Below are 21152 nucleotides of genomic sequence, written 5' to 3' on the forward strand. Positions count from 1 at the left end.
ATAAAAACTTTAAATCTTTTTTGTGGAACACCTACGTAGGTTCTGTAGAACACGGTGGAGAACCATCTGAGCTACAATAATATTCATATGGTAGCAAATTCAGGTTTACATCTGAATAAAATTTGCGTTGCTTACTTCATAATTGAAAAAATAAAATCAAAACATTCATTAATCAATTGATTTTTGATGATATTCAAGAATAATTTAAATAATTTTTGCAAATTGCACAGGTAAATCAGTTACGTAGGCATCGAATGCATTATTAAGATTTCTTGTATTACTAGATGTAGACGCTTCTTAATTTTTGCATAATACGTATCCAAATTTTGATCATTGTCCTCGTGTTTTTAATGATAAACACAAATCCATTTCCAAAATTTCTGCTTTTAAAAATGTCAATGACTGTATTTAATTTATTTTCTTGATTAAATAAAAATTGATGCATTTGTTTAGTAATTAACAAAAGTTACCGAATCTATAATTACTTTAAAAAATACATTAAATAATATGATTCAACATTAATTTAAAAAAATTAAACTATTATAAAGATAATTGAAATGTTTTAAAAATCAATATAAACTCAATTTGTCAGAAATTGCTTTCGTACGTAATTATGCTCCGTTTTTTTCTTTAATTTTCAAACTGGAGGAAGGCAGGCGAATTAAGCCTTAATAAGAAATTTTGTGCGTATAAATTTATGGAAAGTTTAATGGCAAAATTTCGGTATTATTATTGAAGGGATGGGAAATTTCGTCCTTCCGGCACCGGATTCGCCCTCTCTCTTCGAAGTCGGACGACTGCGAGACGGAGGGAATTGCAATTTGGCGTACGATCGAGACGTCTTATTTCGAATTATCTTCCCATCCACAGAATTGGAATTTTATTAATTCATTTAATGTGATGTAACATTTTACTTTTTTCTAATATTTTGTTTCAATTTTTATGAACGTTTCTGGTAAAGTTAATAAATAATTGGAATGGCATCAAACTGTTACGACTGTATTAGATAAATGTAATTAATAATTACTTCTTCTTGTTTGCAGTTAAAAAATTAGTATTATATTAACTGCATGTAGACGACAAGTAAGAATCCAAGAATCTGGTCTATTTGACACGAAACGGTTCATCGGATCGACTATTTAACTACTAACAGCTCGGACATGCCTCTTTTAAAAAATAAAATAATGGGTAACTGTCAATATACTTACGTGTTTTATAAATCAAAGGGTAAAGAGAAGAATGGAAATGCATAATTAAATCTCTGTAGTTGTGAAAAATTTACTCACAAGAATTAAATTAATTTGCAAAATAAATATATCGATAAAGATGAAGTGTAGTATTTATTATACTTCCAAGTAAAAATATAAAAAAACAATGTTTTGTTCTATTCATATATACGAGCACGTCATAACAGACCAAAATGAGCGTTATAATCATTTCACTCCTAGATATAAACTTGCTGGCAAACAATTTAATTTTGCATTTGTTAGGGATTAGAAAATATAGAATGCTGGAAATGTATACGAAACTTAATAGCAATAGATCAGATCTTTAAGTACAATCCATGGACCATTAGTAGTCTACAAGCTTGTGTTGGGTAGTCCACAGCTCAACCTAGTTATTTTTTTCTAAATTGCAATTATATGTTGTATATAAGGATGAATGTTTTTTTATGTGCCACTTATCTCGAGTAAACAAACTATTTTGTCCTGCGTCTGCAACAAGTTTAGGCAGTAAAGTTCATGAGTGGTTCGCCATTCACCCACAACGTTACTTGTTTCCAGTTGTTTGGTAATATTTCTTATATGAAAATATTGTTATATTACAAAATTTTATGGTATTTATATAGCCATTTTCTAAATGTTACCATTTTAAATTACTGTAATCATGTTAAATGTTGTCTGAGAAGTTTGTGACATACACTAATTGGTAGAGTAACGGTCTGCATTTGAATGTCTTGTCATCTACTATCTGTAGGAAGTGCCGTAAACAAAAATGGCAACATCACAACACAGAAGGCATTTGCATTTTGCAGTTTGCAAAGTCGGAATTGCTCATCATTGCATAACACATGTAATCTTCGGGAGCCGTAGAATTACAGATATTGTAGGAGGAGTGACGATGGATATGTCGTAGCAAGTGTAGGAGGAATTTCAATACTGGCTCTCCGGCCAAAGTGTGGCATGTGACTCGAGGTGAACACATTGAGAAATTGTAATGGACATGTTTTAAAATGCATTACAGTGTTATCTGATGACAATTACAAAAATTTTATATGGTTACATTCTTCTTGGAAGACTTTTTACTGTACTTAATGTTACCAGTGCCTTTCTTTCTTCCTCTTTTAAATATATAAATTATATACTTACAGTTTATATTAAAACAAATATTGTAAAACATTATCCAATTTGTTAATTCAGAGAATTAGTAAATTGAAGTTTATAATTAAATAATTATATAAATTAAGAGTTTATAAATATTTTAAATTAAACACATTTTTATTTTAACAGTTAAGCTCATAATTAAGAAGATTTGATAAAAGACTATTTAATTAAATAAATGCACGAGTTCGTCGTCAACAGAAACTTTTGAAAAGTCGAGAATCAAATTTTTAGATTCGGCCACCGAATGTAAAAGTACTTCTATCGCATTCGGAGAATCCCAAGAGATGGCGAGGATTATCTAATTTAGTAGAAAACTTTGATTTCTAGAAAAAACATTTAAAAAATAAAATTTTGTAATATAAATTGAAAAAGTTGTAATTTAGGAGTAATTCCATGGTTTTTATTACTATTTAATATAAGAATAATAAACAACAAAAATTATCTATTAGAAGTTAGCATTGAGAGAGTATTGGAATTGTATAGACAATATGCTACATACTTTACAACATACCATTGTCATTTATATTAAAAAAAATATTTTTTTATATAAGGATATTTAATATCGAAAGCAAGCTTCTTTGGTTAAAATTCAATGATTCTAGTAATTTCCTGGTTAATCTTGTTTTTGGGACATCACGATTCGACTAAAAGTAAGAGTTTAGATCATATAGTTTAAATAGCGTAAAGTTTCTACTGTTTTTAATGGCCATTGTCGGATTGTACAATTAGAAATCAAAGAAAGAACAAGCATTACAGATGATTTAAAACTGATGGAATGCAATGATTGTAATGTTCTTTGTTTGATTTTTAATTATATATCCCAACAATGGCCATTAAAAACATTAGAAAAGGTTCATTTATTTATTAAATTCTCTTTTTTTGATGGATTACTGGTGTTATTTTTGTTAAATATAGTATTTACATTTGAAAATTCTTCTGAGAAGTTATTTTGATTGCAATGTTCCTTGTTTGAAAGATTTCGATCGACTATGTTGTAAGTTGCAGTTGTGGACAGCTTATTCCTATCAATAAATAAATGACCAGGCTTGAAGTGACACTGATATTTAGAATTTGATCACTTCTTTTGATTGTTTTCAGTTTATCTAAATTATTTTGTCACATTTATAATGATATTGTAAAAAAATTTGTTTCTGGTAATAATTAACAATCTGTATATCCTTCTAAACATTGAGTAAATTTAATAAATTGAAAATTTACAATTTTTGTTCAATTTGACCCTGTCTTTGTGTTGGCATAAAATGTGAGAAATTATTATGTTGCGAGTATTGATGTCTATTTTTTATTCTTTCAGTTAACACAATACAAAACAAAAAGGATACAGAGGGTCCAATCGGAAGAGAAGAAGCCAGACGACGATGCCGCAAAGGTGAGGCAATTTGCGTTAGAGTTCTACATTGGAAAATATGATTTGCTAAATACCGGTTTACCATTCATTTGTCGATCGATACATGCATTTCTGCTTTAGTGAGAATGAAAAATTTACAAAATAGTTTTGAATTAAAACTGCATTCAGATTAATCTCATTCTAAATTCTAAAATCTGTAGCTTTTTCTTATTAAGTACATTTTAAATTTAATACTTGAATATGTCATCCGAAAGCTCCTGATATAAAAATCTTTTGTTTCAATTCAGTATATTATTTTAAAAAGTTAAAATTACCAAGTCTCTTATACATTGCAACATCTTTGAAGTATTCTTAGTAATTGATATTGTTTTGTATGCAAAGACGACGACAACAACTCGGAAGCAATCTCGGATTAATTATCGATTGATTACTTAGTTGTACCGAAACACAATAAGAATCCGGCCATACGATTTGATTAGCAAGATTTATCGGATTTGATTTTGCATGTAATTAGTATGGCTCTAGTAATTAGCATAAATTGTACTTAGAAATTATATTTTAATAATTTTTTTATACTGACAAAATAGTTTAGCAAGAGAACTTTAAATATTTTCTAATTTAGAAGGATTCTTTAATGGCTAAGTCACACTAAAATTTGAATGTCTTTTTAGTTCTTCGCATTCCAGGAACAGTTTGATGCATGGCATCCACAAAGGAGGCAGATGGGGCATTTGCCCTCTCCTGGTTTCAAATAAAATATTCTGCAAATTATAATCGTAAAAGTGATTGAGATACGTAACTTTACCCTCGATGATGAGATGCTGGATTCTATAATCTACTTGTGGAAAAAAAAATCAAAAAATTTTATTAAATAAAAATTTATTGATGTAATTATTCATCTCCAAGCTCTGCCTGTCCCGGAAAATTTTTTGTGGATGTCCACAGTGTGACGAGGGCATCGTAATGAAGACGTAATGAAGTTTGGAAGATGTAATGACAAATTTAATATAATGGCATTTGTATTCTTTTTTTCATTTAAAAAGTTTTATAATTCTTTAAAGAATGTGTTATTTTTTATAACTTTCTGAAATGAAATTTTTCTGTCAAAGGCTACTTATATTAAATTTGTCATTACGTCTTCCAAACACACTTCGCTTCCACTTTCTGGTGAACTTTTAATCTGGATAAGTAATTTTTGGGTGTGCAAAGTGCTAAAATATCCTCTGGCAATGAAGTGTACATAAGAAAAATTCTTTTGGCGGACAACTTTTTATCGAGGGCGCTTCTTTACTCAATAAGAAGGTCGTTAGAAGACGAAAGTATGTTCTGAGATCTAAGAATAAATTTACAAAGATGCTATTTGTCTTCATTCTTTTTAAAACTTGTTCCCGTTTTTCCTATTGCAATTTTTATCACTTTTTAATGGTCACATAACCTGTGATGAAAAGCTGTCGTATTGTTCCTAGGATGTGAAAACAGATAAAATTATTGTTATAAAAAATGTAAACTCAAAATGTTTTAACTTATTTGTGGCATTAGATTAATTGGCAGTTTATTTTGTTTTACCAACTTCAATTTATACTAAACTCAATATTTAATTATAACAGACAAATTAAAATGTACTTTGTTTGTTACAGATGTTGAATATTTTGCTCCTTGTAAAATGTTGTGTTCAAATTTCTAGGTTTCGAACGGTTCGGCCGAGGCTGCCGCGGAGGCCTCCCGGGTCGTCGAACTCCAGGAGGCGCTCGAGAAGCAGACGTCGGAACTGAGCACGTCCCGGAGCAAGATCGTAGAACTGGGCAACAAGATCAGAGAGCTGGAAGACGGACTCTCTTCCGCTCAGAAGGAGGTATCCAGACTTCAGCAAGAGAATGCACGACTCGCAAGAGATCTGAAAGAGGCGAGTAGCGATCTGATTTGAAAATTTCCATGGCAATACCGATCGGACCTTGAAAATTATTTTCCGTTTTGGTTTTCGACCGCAAAATCAAAACGTAACTATTTTCAAGTTGACGGCAGAATAAAATTTTAACAAGTTGTTTGATCATTTCAGAATAACGCACAGAAAGAAGACCAGGAAGAAAGGATATCGACTCTGGAAAAACGGTACCTCAACGCTCAAAGAGAATCGACTTCGCTGCACGACCTCAACGAGAAATTAGAACAGGAGCTTTCTAATAAAGAAGCTCAATTAAAACTAGTAAGAAGTTATAAGATAATAATACAAAGCTTTATTTGTTGTACGATTAAAGGTCAATATTCATTTCTTTAGTATTCAAAGAATACTATATCATTATATTGTCTATATTTAATTGCTTTTTATTTTAATTTAATTTTTTAACACCTATAAAAAATATTCTAAAAAACAGAAGAGTTTGGCTAAAATTATATTTCAACTTCAAAAATATTTTTTTATTTTCAGAGAGTTTTTATTTAAAAAAATGATGGCCCATCATTTATAAATAATTTGGTCGGTTATGTTATTTTGGTTCATGTTATAATTTGCAATTATTATTTTTATTGGTGATTTTTTTTAAGCATTATAATAAAAATATATTTTAATTAATTTTTTAGCTTTATATCTAATATTATATTTTGAAAACTGTAATTTTTTGTTACTTTTAAATATTATAATCTCCTTTTGATAATAGCATTCGGGTTATTAAATGTCTTTTGTTTAAAAGAGTGAAGAAAAAGTTCGTGCTCTCCAAGAACGATTAGAACTTGCCGAGCAGAAGTTGGCGGAGTTTTCACGTAAGGTGGAAACGCTTCCGGGTGCCGACGGCGAGATGCAGAGAATGGATGCCTTATCCCAGGTGAGTTTCATCTTTAAAGGCTTGCAATTCTAGTTTGGATTTTGCAGCAGAGATTTTCGTCTGCCTAGATTATTTTTATGTGAACGGTCCTTCAAAAGTCAGAAAATAAGAAAGGTTAAACTGTTCAGTTTAATCTGTCAATGCTTATTACTCCCAAAGAAATAAAATCTGTGAAGAAATTAATATTTTAGATAAAATATCTTATTTTTATTCATAATTATTTACATAAGCACAATGATTCTTTGATTTGAATTTAAATGTATAACAAAGTGACATAATATACAGTCTTCCTTAGGATACAGAATGGAAGTTTGAATAATAACAAAATTGTGTAAACATGTCAAAATTTCTTCTTCAAAGACTAAAATTTACATTCAATAATACTCATTTTTAACAAGGACAATGACAGATTGTTTCTGAGTTAAAATTTATTTATTTATATGGGATAATGAACGGTGTTTCTTCTAAGTTTGGAGTTGGTCCAGCAAGAAGGACAATTTTTGACCAGTAGTTTGATCACCCAGATCAATTGCACAGGCAAATGGTGATGGCACAACTTAGAAGGACCATCAATAAAGAAAAAACATTTATTACAATTTATAATTACAAAAATGTTAATGTCCACTACCTTAATTACTGTGCAGTTGCACAGCTAAGAAGGAACAATGCTAAAAAAGATTACTATTTCAAATTTTATGAAAAATAAATATAGTAATATTTTGTCAGTCTCACATGCAGCTATTATATATAACACACAAGAATTATTATATTTTATGTCAGAAAGAATGTAACAAAGTTTCGTTTAATAGGAAAGACACGTCTCCGTAGAAGACAGGATACAGAGGCTAGAGACACAACTCGAGGAGAAGAGTACCGAATTAGCGAGAGTAAGTAAAGGCAAATTCTGTTTAAAATGACTATTTTATTGGCCAAATTTCTACTTTCATATATTAATTTAAATATCATATTGTTGTAAATATCCCTAATTTAATGTTAAAATACTGTTAGCTAATTGATTTTTTTCACTTAAAATATAGTTTCAATGAGCATAATGCAATTTTTAAAAAGGAAAGTGTTTTTAAATTCACATCAAATAGTTTAAAATGCATTTATGATAGTAGAGTTAAATTATTAATACGGGTAGTTCCGCACATTGCGAGTCGAGTTATTTAATTGCGTATTGATTAATCCATTAAATTACGGGATTTACCTTTGAATGCTCTAATTTCCCACATTTAATTTTTATACTAATGATTATTAGACTTTGTATTAATTATAGAGATAATGTTAATTGCCCTCCCATTAAAATATTAATAGCCTGTTGATGCGAATTGACCGAATTGTTTCGCACTAGAGATAATTACGTCCACGAGGAAGTTGGAAAATTCTGACGTGATTAAAAACATTTACTTTTTAAATAACAGTTTACCAGTATGGAAAATTGAGAATTTTGACGCTATATCTAACAGTTTATCTTTATCCATTTGTAATTTCTTTTGTATATTGAACGATTTACATTTGATAGTTCTTACTTCATACTGAAACTTTACATTTAAACCCTAAACAAATTAATAAGAATATAAAAATACAAACATTTTTTTAAAACTTAATTTAAATTCTGTAAAATTTCAATTACAATAGCATAAAATAATGAATTTCAATGGGTTGTTTTCAAGTTCCATCAAAGATTGTAATGCAGAAGTTATTGAATCAAATAAAGAGAGAGGAAACCTTTCACACTTTGTTTCTAGCAATTTTAATCCATAAGAACAAATGTTTTCGGCCGTTTTGAATGGCTGTCTTTAAAAAAAAAATATCGTATCAAATACATAGTGATGGAATTATATGAAAAAACTCCAATAACATGCTCTGTTTGGTAAAAGTTATGTTGCTCCAGGTTTCATCTCCCACTTCTTAAGAAAAATTTTCTGGACTAAAATCTAAATATTCTAGATGCATATTTTTATTTATTTTAGCTAGTAACTATTTAAAATAAAATTGTGTGGCATTATCTATTATGAGATGTTCATAAACAAACTTCACAAAACCCGATAAATTTGTAAATCTACCAGATTACATCAGGCTACTTATCCACTATAATATTTAATTAATTACAAAATAATTTGTCACTAGAGGAATGTAATCTATGAGACATAATAATACAAATGTTATTTTTTAATAAATTACTATTAAAAAGACATTTTATTTTGTGGGTGATCAATCCCCTCTATCTCCCCACTCTGTCCATTTCTGTACTCAAAAATTTAATAGCATCGATGCTCTTTATATACAAGTTACCGTGCCAAATATTGTTTTTTAATCTTTACCCATCCTTAGATATTAAACAAAATAGACACACATACACATACACATCCCATTTTTTGACATTTGTTTGGTTTGGGGCTCTCAAAATGTCAACATTTGGAAAAAAAAACAAATGGTCAAGTTTGACACAATTACAATACCTTCCCATGTTGTGTTATAACAGCCAGGAAAGTAATATAGTTGCTGTATAATAGGTTTGAGCCACTGCAACCGAAAGATATTTTTGTAGGGTAAGCAATGGCATCAGTTAACGAAATTTCAAATCTAAAAGGATGTTTTTATAAGAGTTTTTCTCTTAATTACATACTATTTCATTATAGTTTCTGTAAATTTTTCAAAAATTGTTTGAAAAACAGTTATGCAAATACATTTCATTTAGCAAATTAATACTCTTTTCCATATAATTCTGTTCCAATTAATCACCATTGTGTCCATCTTTGATTAATTAGTCCTTTGTGTTAAATTCCGTTACTGCATAATTAAAAGTTTTCTTAATTTGTTCATATCGATTGCATTTTTAATCTCTTCTTTTTCAAATAATTAATTTGGAGATAATTTTTCTGTGCATATTATCTACTTTGTATTTTTTATATAATTAGATTTGGATAAACAAAAAATATTTCTCTACCAGATGTAATGTTTGACGTGTGTCAGTATCAAATGTTTTTTTGACAAAGACAAGTTTTTAAATAATTTCTTCTGTTGTGTGTTTATGATTTTCTTTATGTTGTCTATTATTTACACATTTACCTTGTGATATGTTTTTGTTCATAAATTAAATTATTTTGTATTAAAATTTTTCCTAATTTTTTTTTAGTCAAGACAGCGGGAAAAGATGAACGAGGAACACAACCAGAGGCTGTCGGCCACTGTGGACAAACTGTTGGCAGAATCGAACGAGCGTCTGCAGCTCCATTTGAAAGAGAGGATGCATGCGCTCGAAGAAAAGAATTCCCTATCCCAGGAATTGGATAGAACGCGTAAAGTCTTAGAAGACACTCAGGGTGAAAAGGTGATTTAATATCTTTTTTGAATAAATATCAAAATTAATACAAATGCACAATCTTTTATCTGAAATCCTCGGGACGAGACACTTCTTGGCTTTTAGGATATTAATTGGGAGATTAGCAGAATAGAGATAGTAATAAAAAGCACACAGGTTATTTTATGGTCTAAGAAAACAATCTATAAAACTTGCACATATTAACAGTGATAAATGCTTTTTTCATACTTTTCACTGTTATCTTTAAAGGAACTTGAATTTCGCTTTGACACAAAAATTTCTCTTTATTTTGTATTTAATATTGACAAAAAGCATAATACATAGTCTATTACACCTTATTTTTATTATCATCAGTTAGTTTAAATTTTATTTGCACATAGTACAAAAAGTTATAGTCTCAAACAAAAGATGAACTGCCATAACAGAAATAATAAATTTTTTGATACATATCACTGGGTAGTCTAAATAGTAGATGTACCTGTGATCGGTGACTGTGTCAAAGAATACACACCCATAGAGCAGCAGGCTATCATGCATTTTTTTGTGAGAAAAACCGGAACCTTCTTTTGTCTTTCCAGTTGGTCTGCTAAAAAATTTGTCTCTGAGGCAAATGCTTCTTCAATGACAATAAAAATATCAAAAATTAGGTGCAAAAGAAATAGCCAAGAATTCTACATTACGGGTTTTGAGACTAGTAAAGCAACAGGACAAGTGTATTAATGTTACAGATGATTATGTCAAAAAATAAATGTTTCATCCGTATTCCTATTCTACTCCTTTTACTTTTTATAATCATTTGTGAGTTAACAAACCCCCATCATATATCAAGGCCAGATAGAGAAGTGTTCATTCCAAAGGATTGGGGTTAAAAGTATTAAATGTCATTCCACTATTTTTGGAAGTAAAACTAACTCTTTGATGATGAGAATACATTTAAAGCATTTTCAAGAATACAAATACTTTTAACAATTTTTGAATTTTTATTATGCAAATAATTGACAGTAAGGAGGTAAAAAATGAGAATTTCAGTAAGTTATTAATATTTGCAATGTTGCTATCAAAAGCAGTCTTTGGTTTATATGAATATAGAATAAATAATAATTTCTCAAAAGAGATAACACATTAAAAATGTCTTCACATCTTGTCTTTTTTTGCCTCAGGAAGTAACTCTTACAGCAGATATATTATTCTTTTAATTGTGTCATCTCCAGAAGGAAGATTGTAACGTTACATATTGAGGTGGACGAGAAGACTCTAAAGAAAGGTCGACTCTGTTGTGAGACTGTTATTTCCCAAAGTGTAAAAAGAACAAGGCGTGAAGACACTTTTAATGTGTCGTCTCTTTTGAGAATTTTTTGTAAATTTCTAAATTTACTGTCCTAGCCATTTTATCAAATAATAATATTAAAATGTATGGTAATATTTGTTTTGTCAATAGATCGAGCTACATTCTACAGTTTAAAAGCTTTATATTAAACTAGCAGATGCTAGATTATTATTATTTTTCTTCACATTGTAGAAAAATGTTCTTGAGTTAATTAAATAAATAAAATCTTATTTTCAGTGACAGAAATAAAATGTAATGCTTTCGTCGTCGTTACTTTATCTTATTCTTAAATTTATAGAATATGTTAATCTGTCGAAACATTTTTGTCGATATCCTATAATCAAAGAAATGGTCGGTGCATATAAATTTCTAATGCATTAATTAACTTACGTAGCTTTAGAAAATGGAATCCATTTGAAATTAATTATCTTTTGAACTAAATGACTATTCTGATGTATTTGGGAAGCAGTAGTGACTGACAATTGTTTATTTTAAATTATTACAAGTTAGAATCTTATTATTTTTATAATGAAAAGACTAAACATGTTAACATTTTATCTATGGAGAGAGTATTCTGATGTACATAACTATGTTTTATAATTATTAAAGGCAAAAGAATTGACCAATTTGGTAGAAATGTTGATTTAAAAGTGAGAAACAAATTATATTAAGTCATATGACTGAATGGTTCACAAAATCATAAATGTAAAAATTTCTTAAGTACAGAGACTACATGCATTCATTAATTCATTTTGGTTATCACTCTTCCCAAGTTTGTTAGCAAATGCTTACTGCCAAAGCAGTATATGTTCTTTCACATTTACCTTATTGCCGACCGGATCAGTGGCAGTTCGATGGTGACCAGCATCAGAGTCTAAACCACTTTTTGTTATGCCTACTTTTGGAATGGTTGCTAACAGAGAATGCTTCTAGTACTGACATTCTTGTAGAACCTATTTATAAATGACTTTAATGAAGTCCATTATAACCGGACCAATTCTGATAATATATATAACAAAATTGGTGGAATCATATCAACACATGGACTAACACTATAACTTAGGTTTGGCACAACACCACTGAAAGGTTGCCAACCCCTGTCCTATAAGAACATTCTACTAAAAATAAGTAAATAAATCTTATTTGTACAAGGGTTTAGTTAGAATCTAACTTAAATATTACAAATTCAGTATTAACAAAGTGAGTCTGCATTTATATTTTGGTGGGAAGAACACTTTAGATAATTTATATTATCTGCTCGATATAAAGTTTAATGTTATTCTTCCATTTTAGGACAAAATTATTTCCGAGTTAGCCAGAATGAGAACAGAAATGGACTCTCTCAGAACGGATTTACAAACTTACAGAGCCGAAACACTAGCAAGGTAAGAATCATTTATATTTTAATGATAAAAAGTTTGTTTTAAACATGCAGTATTTTGATTAGAAAATAATAATAATAATAGTATTAATATGAAACTTTATATATATATACATTGATGATACTTATACATTACAAAATTACTTCATTATTTGTGAGGATCACATTACAAATTAGTTAATTAGTCAAATTAATTTTGCCACCACCGTAACGTAATGACAAAATAAGAAAATATCTTTGGTTATGATTTTGAACAAGCAAATTGACCAAACTAAAAAATAGATATTTCCATACAATTATGCAGGGTACCAAAAAATTAATGTGAGATGAGAAATTTGTAATGGCAGTAAGGTTATACATATGGCATTGCATACAAGACTTTTAAGTTGTACGTCCCACATTTCTACTTTGTGGTAGATGACGTTACCACTTGCAGAAGTTTTAGTTTTTGGAAAGACTCCTTTGCCAATCTCATAATAACCCACAGTATCTGGTCTTGTAGGTTTTTGGACCTCACTCCTCAGATTTTAGGGTGTCTGGGGATGTTTTTGGCTTTTTCTGTAGGAGAAACTGCAATATTGTATATAAGACTTCACTTTAATAAAACTTTACTTAAACCTTTTTCACCAAACAATAACTTTTTGGACACACAGTAGTTACCACGGCAATTTGGATGAGGCAAAAATACAATTGCTTTGTTTACTTAGGACAAAATAATTTGTTGAGTAATAGTCACACAAATAACAAGGTATTTAGTTAGTTAGTTAGGCATTGTTAATAAAACAATGCATAGCTAAATAAGTTGATTAGCAAAACATTTTGCAATACATTTTGTATTTTAATGTAAATTTACTGCACTACACTTTGTAAATAAATAAATTTTGGCATATTAATATAACTACAAATACCTGTCTTTGATGTAACTATATAAAATAACACACAAATATTACTAGATTATTATTTTAAAGTTGTGATAAACTCTCAAAATATAAAGTTTTTTCTGTTGCGCTTATAAATAAAGCCAATAGGCATTATAATTATTAGATTAAATTTTTATTATTTCATCTATAAGTAAAACTTGACATAATTGTATGCATCGGTCAGAAGGGTATCAGAGTAGAATAACTGGCAATGCATCTGCACAGTAAGTGATAGTTGTGGGTCGGAGTGCTACTGTCTGTTAAATTTAATTTAAATTGCTTGGGAAGAAAATGGAAACAATCAGAAAAAATGTATTTAAGACGAAACGGTAGTTTAACTGCCTACATCTAGCCAAATTACTTAATTCCTTATTAGCCTTAACATATCTCAATAAGAATCTGCCAATATATTTGAATAATTAAATTAATTATCGCATTGTTTGTATATGTTTGATTTTTTTTTAAATGAATCAAAATATAACGAGTTTTAGTAGTTACATCTGGATGGCTATTTTATGGTGATATTAACATGCAAAAATAGTTTTAAATTAGTGCATTTTTAATTCAAGAAAATATACAAATTATTTTTGCTACTGTTAAATTTGATATTTTCTTACCTGCATATAAATAATGTATATACGTGCGACAAAAATTAAAATTGCGTGCGACACGTTGTCAGACTATATATATTATTTTATAAAAGTATCAAATTAATGTTTAGAAACTTTATGAGAATTTATAAATATTTTGTATATAAAAACTTAAAAATTTGAATCTTCACATTGATAACTGCCAATAAAGTATGTTCTTTAAAATGTAATGACAAATAATTGCTGCTGTTGTGATAATCTTGCTTTTTTTAAAAAGTTTTTTCCCTAACTGTAATTATTTCATGTTTTAAATGATCCATGTATGCTAATTCAGTGCCAAGACAAATGTGCATTTGGAAACAGCATTAATAGAATTAACTTTTATATTAAAATACTTCTCATTTATTATTATTATATGGTCTGACATGATAGCATTTTACTAATTGAAGACCATGAAATGCAATTCTGCCTTATATTATAATTAAAATGATTGCTTTAAGGAACCATTTGCGAATGAGAGAATTCTTTTAAACGAGCTTTGTTAAAATTTGCTTACCCGTTGCTTTTCGGATGGTTTATTTTTCTTGCGATAACTTTGTTTTCCAAATACCAACTTTGGTTTTTCCCATATTTTGAGTTAGGAATAAGACCTGCATCACTTTGTCCAAAAAGTTTATTCTTTTGCACTAATTTTGGTTGCTTTCTGCTACGAACACTGTTTTCTATCAATAAAATTCATAATTGTAAAGAAATGTGGCAAAATTTTGATTATGTGACCATTGTGCATTTGATGTATTGTGGTTAATGCAATTAATTTATCATAGATGAGAAAATCAAGATGATGATTGCTTTGATTTAAGATATTGCAAATTTTATATGATGTGACCTCAATTTATGCACATACTCCATTTCCGAAAACTTCTCACAAGCAGGGTTGAGCTTTTTTCATTATTTCTTACAGTTCAAATTTGTACCATGTTCAGTTTAATGTTATAGAGTAATTGAGTAATGTTATAGCGTAATTGGATTATAAGTACTATAAAACATTTATCTGTGAACCAATTGCTCTAAATTAAATAAATGAAAAGCATTAATTGGTTTTTTCCACCTACATAAAGGAGTTAATAAGAAACATATTTTCTTTGTCATACTTGCATGTTATTAGATATGGTTAGGAGACAGTAAATAAGTGGAAAACAAATAGAAAAAATGTAATTGTAATTGCAGATAGAAGGGTTTGTAATGCAGAGAGAAAATTCACTGTAGTTGCATTGGATTTAAATGGCCTGATCCTAATAAACAAATTTGCATTGTAAACAAAGCAAAGAAAATGAAAATTGGAATCTATGAGGTAGCTAATTGGAATTTAGGGAAATTTTGATCTTGTACTTGTGATTAGAATATTTTGTTTCATAAATTAAGTTTAAGCATCTTGTTATACCAAATTCTTCTATATTGAGTGATATACTGTATTACAATGTGACTCATAAATTAGGTTGCATTGTGTATATCACTTCTAAAAAACTTTATATTGGACACTTATAGAAGTGTTAGATCAATATATTACTTGTAAAATTATAGTACATAGATTTTTCTTAGCAATAAAATTGATTTTATTTATTAAGTTCACTCGTTAAATAAAAACGTGTTCCAAGATGCTCGTCCGATAACAAACATTTATGTATTTTTCTCTTTCCTAGCTTACATTTTCATGAAATAATTTGATACAAAATGATAAAATATTTTTCATTTAATGGTTAGTTTTCATTTCTAAACCAATTGCCAAGAATTTATGAAAGTTCTGGAATTATATATGAAAACTCAGATAATATTTTATGTGAACTAAACCTAAAATATTCTAGAATTTGCATATTAAATTTTGGGATCTCGTATACTGGTTATTCTTGGTGGAGTGGTTTTGAATGTTAATAAAAGGTATCAAAATGCTCACATCTAGATCTCTAGTATAGTCCAAATAAACATTATTTTTCAGTATTAATGTGTGAGTATTGTTATTTGTAAATGTGTTTTTCATATAAATAACAAAATTGGGATGTTAATTTGATTAAAAGTTTTAAAAAAAATCAAAATTTGTAATACACAAATCAAAATGGCATAAATGTTTTCATTAATTGCATTCTGTCTTTTATCTTTTTGGTTCAGTGCTAATGAAATTGTGGTTTGTGAACAGTTTGTTAATGGACCACGACAAGATACTTAAACATTTAGTGCCAGAGAGGGGTCAGCAATCAAAATCAGCTTGATAAATTACTCAAAAATGGCCCACAAACCCATTTTTCAAAATGATTAGGACTGAGTTTTGTCATTTGGTTTTTCTTACTAATTCAGTTTTAAAATACTTTTTAAAAACTCCATTCTCTTTCCTTTTTATGACAATTTTTACTTAACTACACAAAAATACCAGTCTGCAAGGGATTGGAATGAAAAGAAATTCAGTCTGAGAATGCAGAAAGTTTGAGAACCACCATTGTAAACAACCAAAATTAGTGAAATAGAACAATGTAATGCATAAAATTAAAAGTAAATAATTGTGCTCCGAATACTAAGATATATAAAATCATTCTCTCTCATAGATTGTTGTAATTGTTAACAAACAAATAACTATTGTACTACACTATATATTTGAAACATTTAGCAATAAGAATAGTTATTTAGTTGTGGAATAAGTTTGATAATTTCCTATTTATGAGGGAAAACATCAGGTGTTGACACCGCAGTTGTAAAAATCTTAAAATGCGCATTTGACGGAATGCAAATGTTGAGAAATGCCACATCGCAGTTTTTACTTAACTTTCTCCCTCTGCCGTCCTGTTTCGTTACATTTGATTTTTGCAGCAGAGAGCCTTTGATTTGCAATTCGTTATTTTATTTATGATGTGATGTCTTCATCAGCATGCATTCATAGATTTTTTATGTGAAAATTATTCATTGTTGTTGCTTATTATCATACAGTATAGTAATACAAATAGAATATTTAGTGTATCCTTGCTGCTAATGTCTGCAAGAAAAGCTGGATACTGTATGATAATGCATTTGTAATTGATTGGAATTTCGTATCGCTGAATTGAAAATAATGTGCATGTATAAAAGTAACATAAATCAATTTTTATACCGAATTATGCATGACGTTAGTGTCTCTGGAGCCATTGAATCCCAAATAAAGGTTATATTGTATTTTTCCAAGTAATATTCTGATACATTTGGATTCCGGATGGGCTTATTAATATTTTGCTGGTTTGTTTATTATTTTTTTCTTTAAAATTTAATGTTCTGATTTCACTTTTTTCATCGTTTTCATTTGTCATTTATTTAGAGAGACCAAATTTTTTGCTACGTAAATTACGAGAGAGAGTTTTGTTTGTTCCCGCATAATTTATATGATTTCTGTCCTCGGGCTGCGTACACCTCGCATAATTTTTAATTTGTTCTTTTTAATATTATATCAACATTATTTTTTGTTTTCTGTTCATTTTTTCATGGCATGTTTCACCATTTACAATCTCTTGCGACTGATGTTGATGCTCGGGCATGTTGGATGTTTTTTGGATGATATCTAGTCGCTCGGTTATTCGCCCATCTCCTGCTTCCCCTTCTTGGACCGGTCTGCCGGCAGGATGCATTTCGATGGTTACTTCTCCCAACAAGAACTCTATGGGAGTTGTTGAAAATACAGATGCTTGTTGTGGAGTATATGGATTTAACATGTCCCCTGCATCTGTTAATCACAGGAACCATAGAGGACGCCAACCACCCATGGAAGAAGATCCGGAGAAAGTAAGTCAGACAAACATAGAAATATTTCTGTTATCTAAAATCCAAACTGCCATAATACGGTACTAAATAATTATTATTTGTATTCAGGAATGGGAGAAAATAGATCAGTCTCATGTCATAGCGAACGTACAACAGGCTTTCGACGCCAGTGACACGGAATGTAGTCAGACGGACGATAATGAGAGCATATTCGAGGCGATGGATATGCTGTCTCCGACCGGTCACACAGATGCTCAGACGCTCGCACTTATGCTTCAAGAACAACTAGATGCCATCAATAATGAAATCAGGTAATTTTTATATTTAATACAGAACATTGTAATGTACAGTACATTAATTAATACATTGGAAAACTGTCCAAGTTTTACATCAATGTGGCATGCATTTAGTCGATACTGAAATTCTTCCTATGCTTGCCATGGCATATTTATCGTCGCTTCTCCCGAGGAAGTCAATTATCTGGCTCCTGCAGATTACAAAGTCGTAATAGCTCGTCATTGTGAAACAAGAGTAATCTGCAGAACACAAAATGCTTTCTGAGTTCTGGAGTTCCTATTTTCATTTACAGGGCTACCTAGATTTAGATTAACTTTGAATATACAGTAGAGCGTCGTTTATCCGAATCAATTGGGGACTGCGTTGTTCGGATAACCGATTATGTACGAAAAAATATATTAACCTATCCCATGTTAAATTTTTCTCCGTTGCGCGTCGCTTTGCGTTGAATTTTCGTCAATGTTAAGCCTAACATAAACTTTTTTAAATAATAATCGTGGCTATTGTATCGTTAAAAATTATTTCTTTATGTTTTACAAACGAAATAAATACATTGAAAAATATAAAACAAATAAAAATTATACTTTAGGCTGACTGGAATTCTTTTGGATAACCGACGTTTCGGATAAATGATGCTCTACTGTAGTTATTAGACGAAACTCAGACGGTTACTCTATTGATTAGCAATACATTGCATACCTCTCGGATAATAATTAACATTGTTACCATTTTAAATTATTGTAATTTTTATTTTGGAAGACCCTGTAAATAATAATTTGTTCAAGTGTTCACTGATGGAATCTATGAAAAGGTATCTTAAGTCAAAAAAGTAAATTTCACCATTGAGTAGAAACATGCAATGCAAACTGTCGATTTTTAGGTTTCAATGCTAAATATTGCTAGCAACATTTTAAGCTATAGATGCGCTCTTATATATTCCTCTTAGTCTGTAGAATAAAATGATCTCAAAAAATAAAAAATGATTTTTCCACCAAGTACCTTTTATAGATTGCATCACATGTAAATTCTAGTAATTTTAAGTTTTATAAAAGTTGTTAGCATCAGTATTATAAGTGATCATGTTCTAATTTGTTTCTCTACAATCCATGTCCCAATAAAGATAAATGTTTGGTTTATTAACAAAATGTTATGTTATTATTTTGACACACAATGCCCAAAGACCATTCAAGTTAATGTTACCCATATAAAAATTTTTGAAAGTATTGTTGGATACATATAAATTTCATCTCTCACCAGTGAATTTTTTCAATGTAGAAGAAGTGATTGACTAGACTGAAACTTTTATTTCAGTGCAGTTAAAAATAAATGAATTTGGCTAGATTTATGCTGTAAAATTGTAATTTGTAATTAATTTGAAAATAGGTTAATTCAGGAAGAAAAGCAGAGTACGGAACAGAGGGCCGAGGAGTTGGAATCCAGAGTCGGCAGCCTGGAAACGATGGGACTTCTGGGAAGGGGTCGTTCCCTGGAGCGTTCTTCGCCTCCCCAGAGTGGTCGGTCCACTCCCAAATCGCACCACAGCCCACAGAGAGACTATTTACAGAAATATCATACCGTATGTAACAATTTTATTTTTTTGAAAATTGAAAATCCATAAACTATTTTGAATAGTTCATAATAGAATTTTATATTATTAATTCATTATATTTGTTAGATTTTTAAAATATATTTAATAGGCAGAAAATTTAGTTTAATAATTTTTCTAAACCCACAGATAAAGTTAAAATTTTGTACCATAATAAAATTGTATCTAACATCTACTTATTATTTGAAGTATAAATATGTTGTTTCTAATTACTATGCATATGTAGCTAGAACTATTTCTAAGATTATCAGCACTAAACCTTTCTCACTAATTTCTAGCCTTATTAACTGGAGTACAAACGTTTTCGGCCTTCTTAATAGGCCTTCCTCGGGTACACTGTGGAGCGTCAGTTAGAAGAAGTTTAATTGCTGCCAATGTTTACCCAGGTATCGTCTTACCAGTGACGTCATTGTCGATGATAGGTACACGATACCGAGGGCGAAAAATACATACTTTTGGTAAAGAAGGGAGGTGTGCAGATAGGATACTTGCTAAAGTTGGGGGAAAAAATAACATACTTTTGGTAAAGAAGGGAGGTGTGCAGATAGGATACTTGCTAAAGTTGGGGAAAAAGATTTTAGAGTAAGCGCGCTACGTACAGGAGATGCACAATCTCAACAGGGGGTTAGTGGGGAGTGACGTCATAGTTGAGGCCGTAAAAAATTCAACGCTACAGTAAGAAGAGGCGTGCGAATGACCGTGGTTGGGAAGGGGATTACGATTAGAAGGTAGAATTGGAAATAAACGCAACAAGTAAAAAAGCGCTAACGGTTGCACACGGTGAGGGTGTGATGGTCTATTTATTTCATGGGGTTGTCGAAGAATGATTTCCAAGCGGAGGAGAGCGAGTCCGCATCTCTGCTGTTGATACAACCGTCTTTGAGGGATTGCTTAAATATTTCAATTGTTTCGACTGTTCTAAGCTTGGTGTGGTCGTGCATAGGAATAGTAATCCTCGCCTCTTCCCATTTGGTCGTTATACCAGGTTCGCTTGCAAACTGGGCAAGGGTGGAAGTGAATTTTTTGTTGTATGCGTCGTACTTGTGCTCAGTTATCCTCCTTTTAAGCGATCTATTGGTTGAGCCAATGTATGTTAGCTTCTTGCACGGGTTAGATCTGCCGTCCTCCAATGGGACGGTGTAGACTCCTGGTCTCCTGGCTTCGCTGCATTTGTCCTTGGTGTTAGCTAGAAGTTTATAAATCGTAGGGTTGCGTCTGTATGCGAGAGTAGCGTTGACCTTTTTTGCTATGAAGTTATAGGCCTGGCTCATTCTAGGGTCAAAATCGACGGTAATGCGCTTACCAATTCTAAACCCCTAAAGCAACAAGGTATCTCCGGTTGTTAAGCATCTATGAGTTT

The 21152-nt window shown here is 30.3% G+C and overlaps 1 protein-coding gene across 1 annotated transcript; it reads left to right on the top strand.

Moving 5' to 3' along the window:
* Positions 1-3650: 3650 nt before the first annotated feature.
* LOC111615357 (liprin-alpha-1-like) lies at positions 3651-19826 on the top strand (the record flags this gene model as incomplete). Its single annotated transcript, XM_023356776.1, has 10 exons — positions 3651-3771; positions 5435-5653; positions 5807-5953; positions 6438-6569; positions 7379-7456; positions 9712-9906; positions 12518-12609; positions 17694-17910; positions 17998-18200; positions 19570-19826. Coding segments are annotated over 10 exons (1639 nt in total), but the record flags the coding sequence as incomplete, so codon positions are not given.
* Positions 19827-21152: the final 1326 nt, after the last annotated feature.

The sequence above is a fragment of the Centruroides sculpturatus genome, unplaced genomic scaffold, assembly GCF_000671375.1.
Source record: "Centruroides sculpturatus isolate CEXI.00-Female unplaced genomic scaffold, Cexi_2.0 scaffold2394, whole genome shotgun sequence".
Taxonomy (NCBI): domain Eukaryota; kingdom Metazoa; phylum Arthropoda; class Arachnida; order Scorpiones; family Buthidae; genus Centruroides; species Centruroides sculpturatus.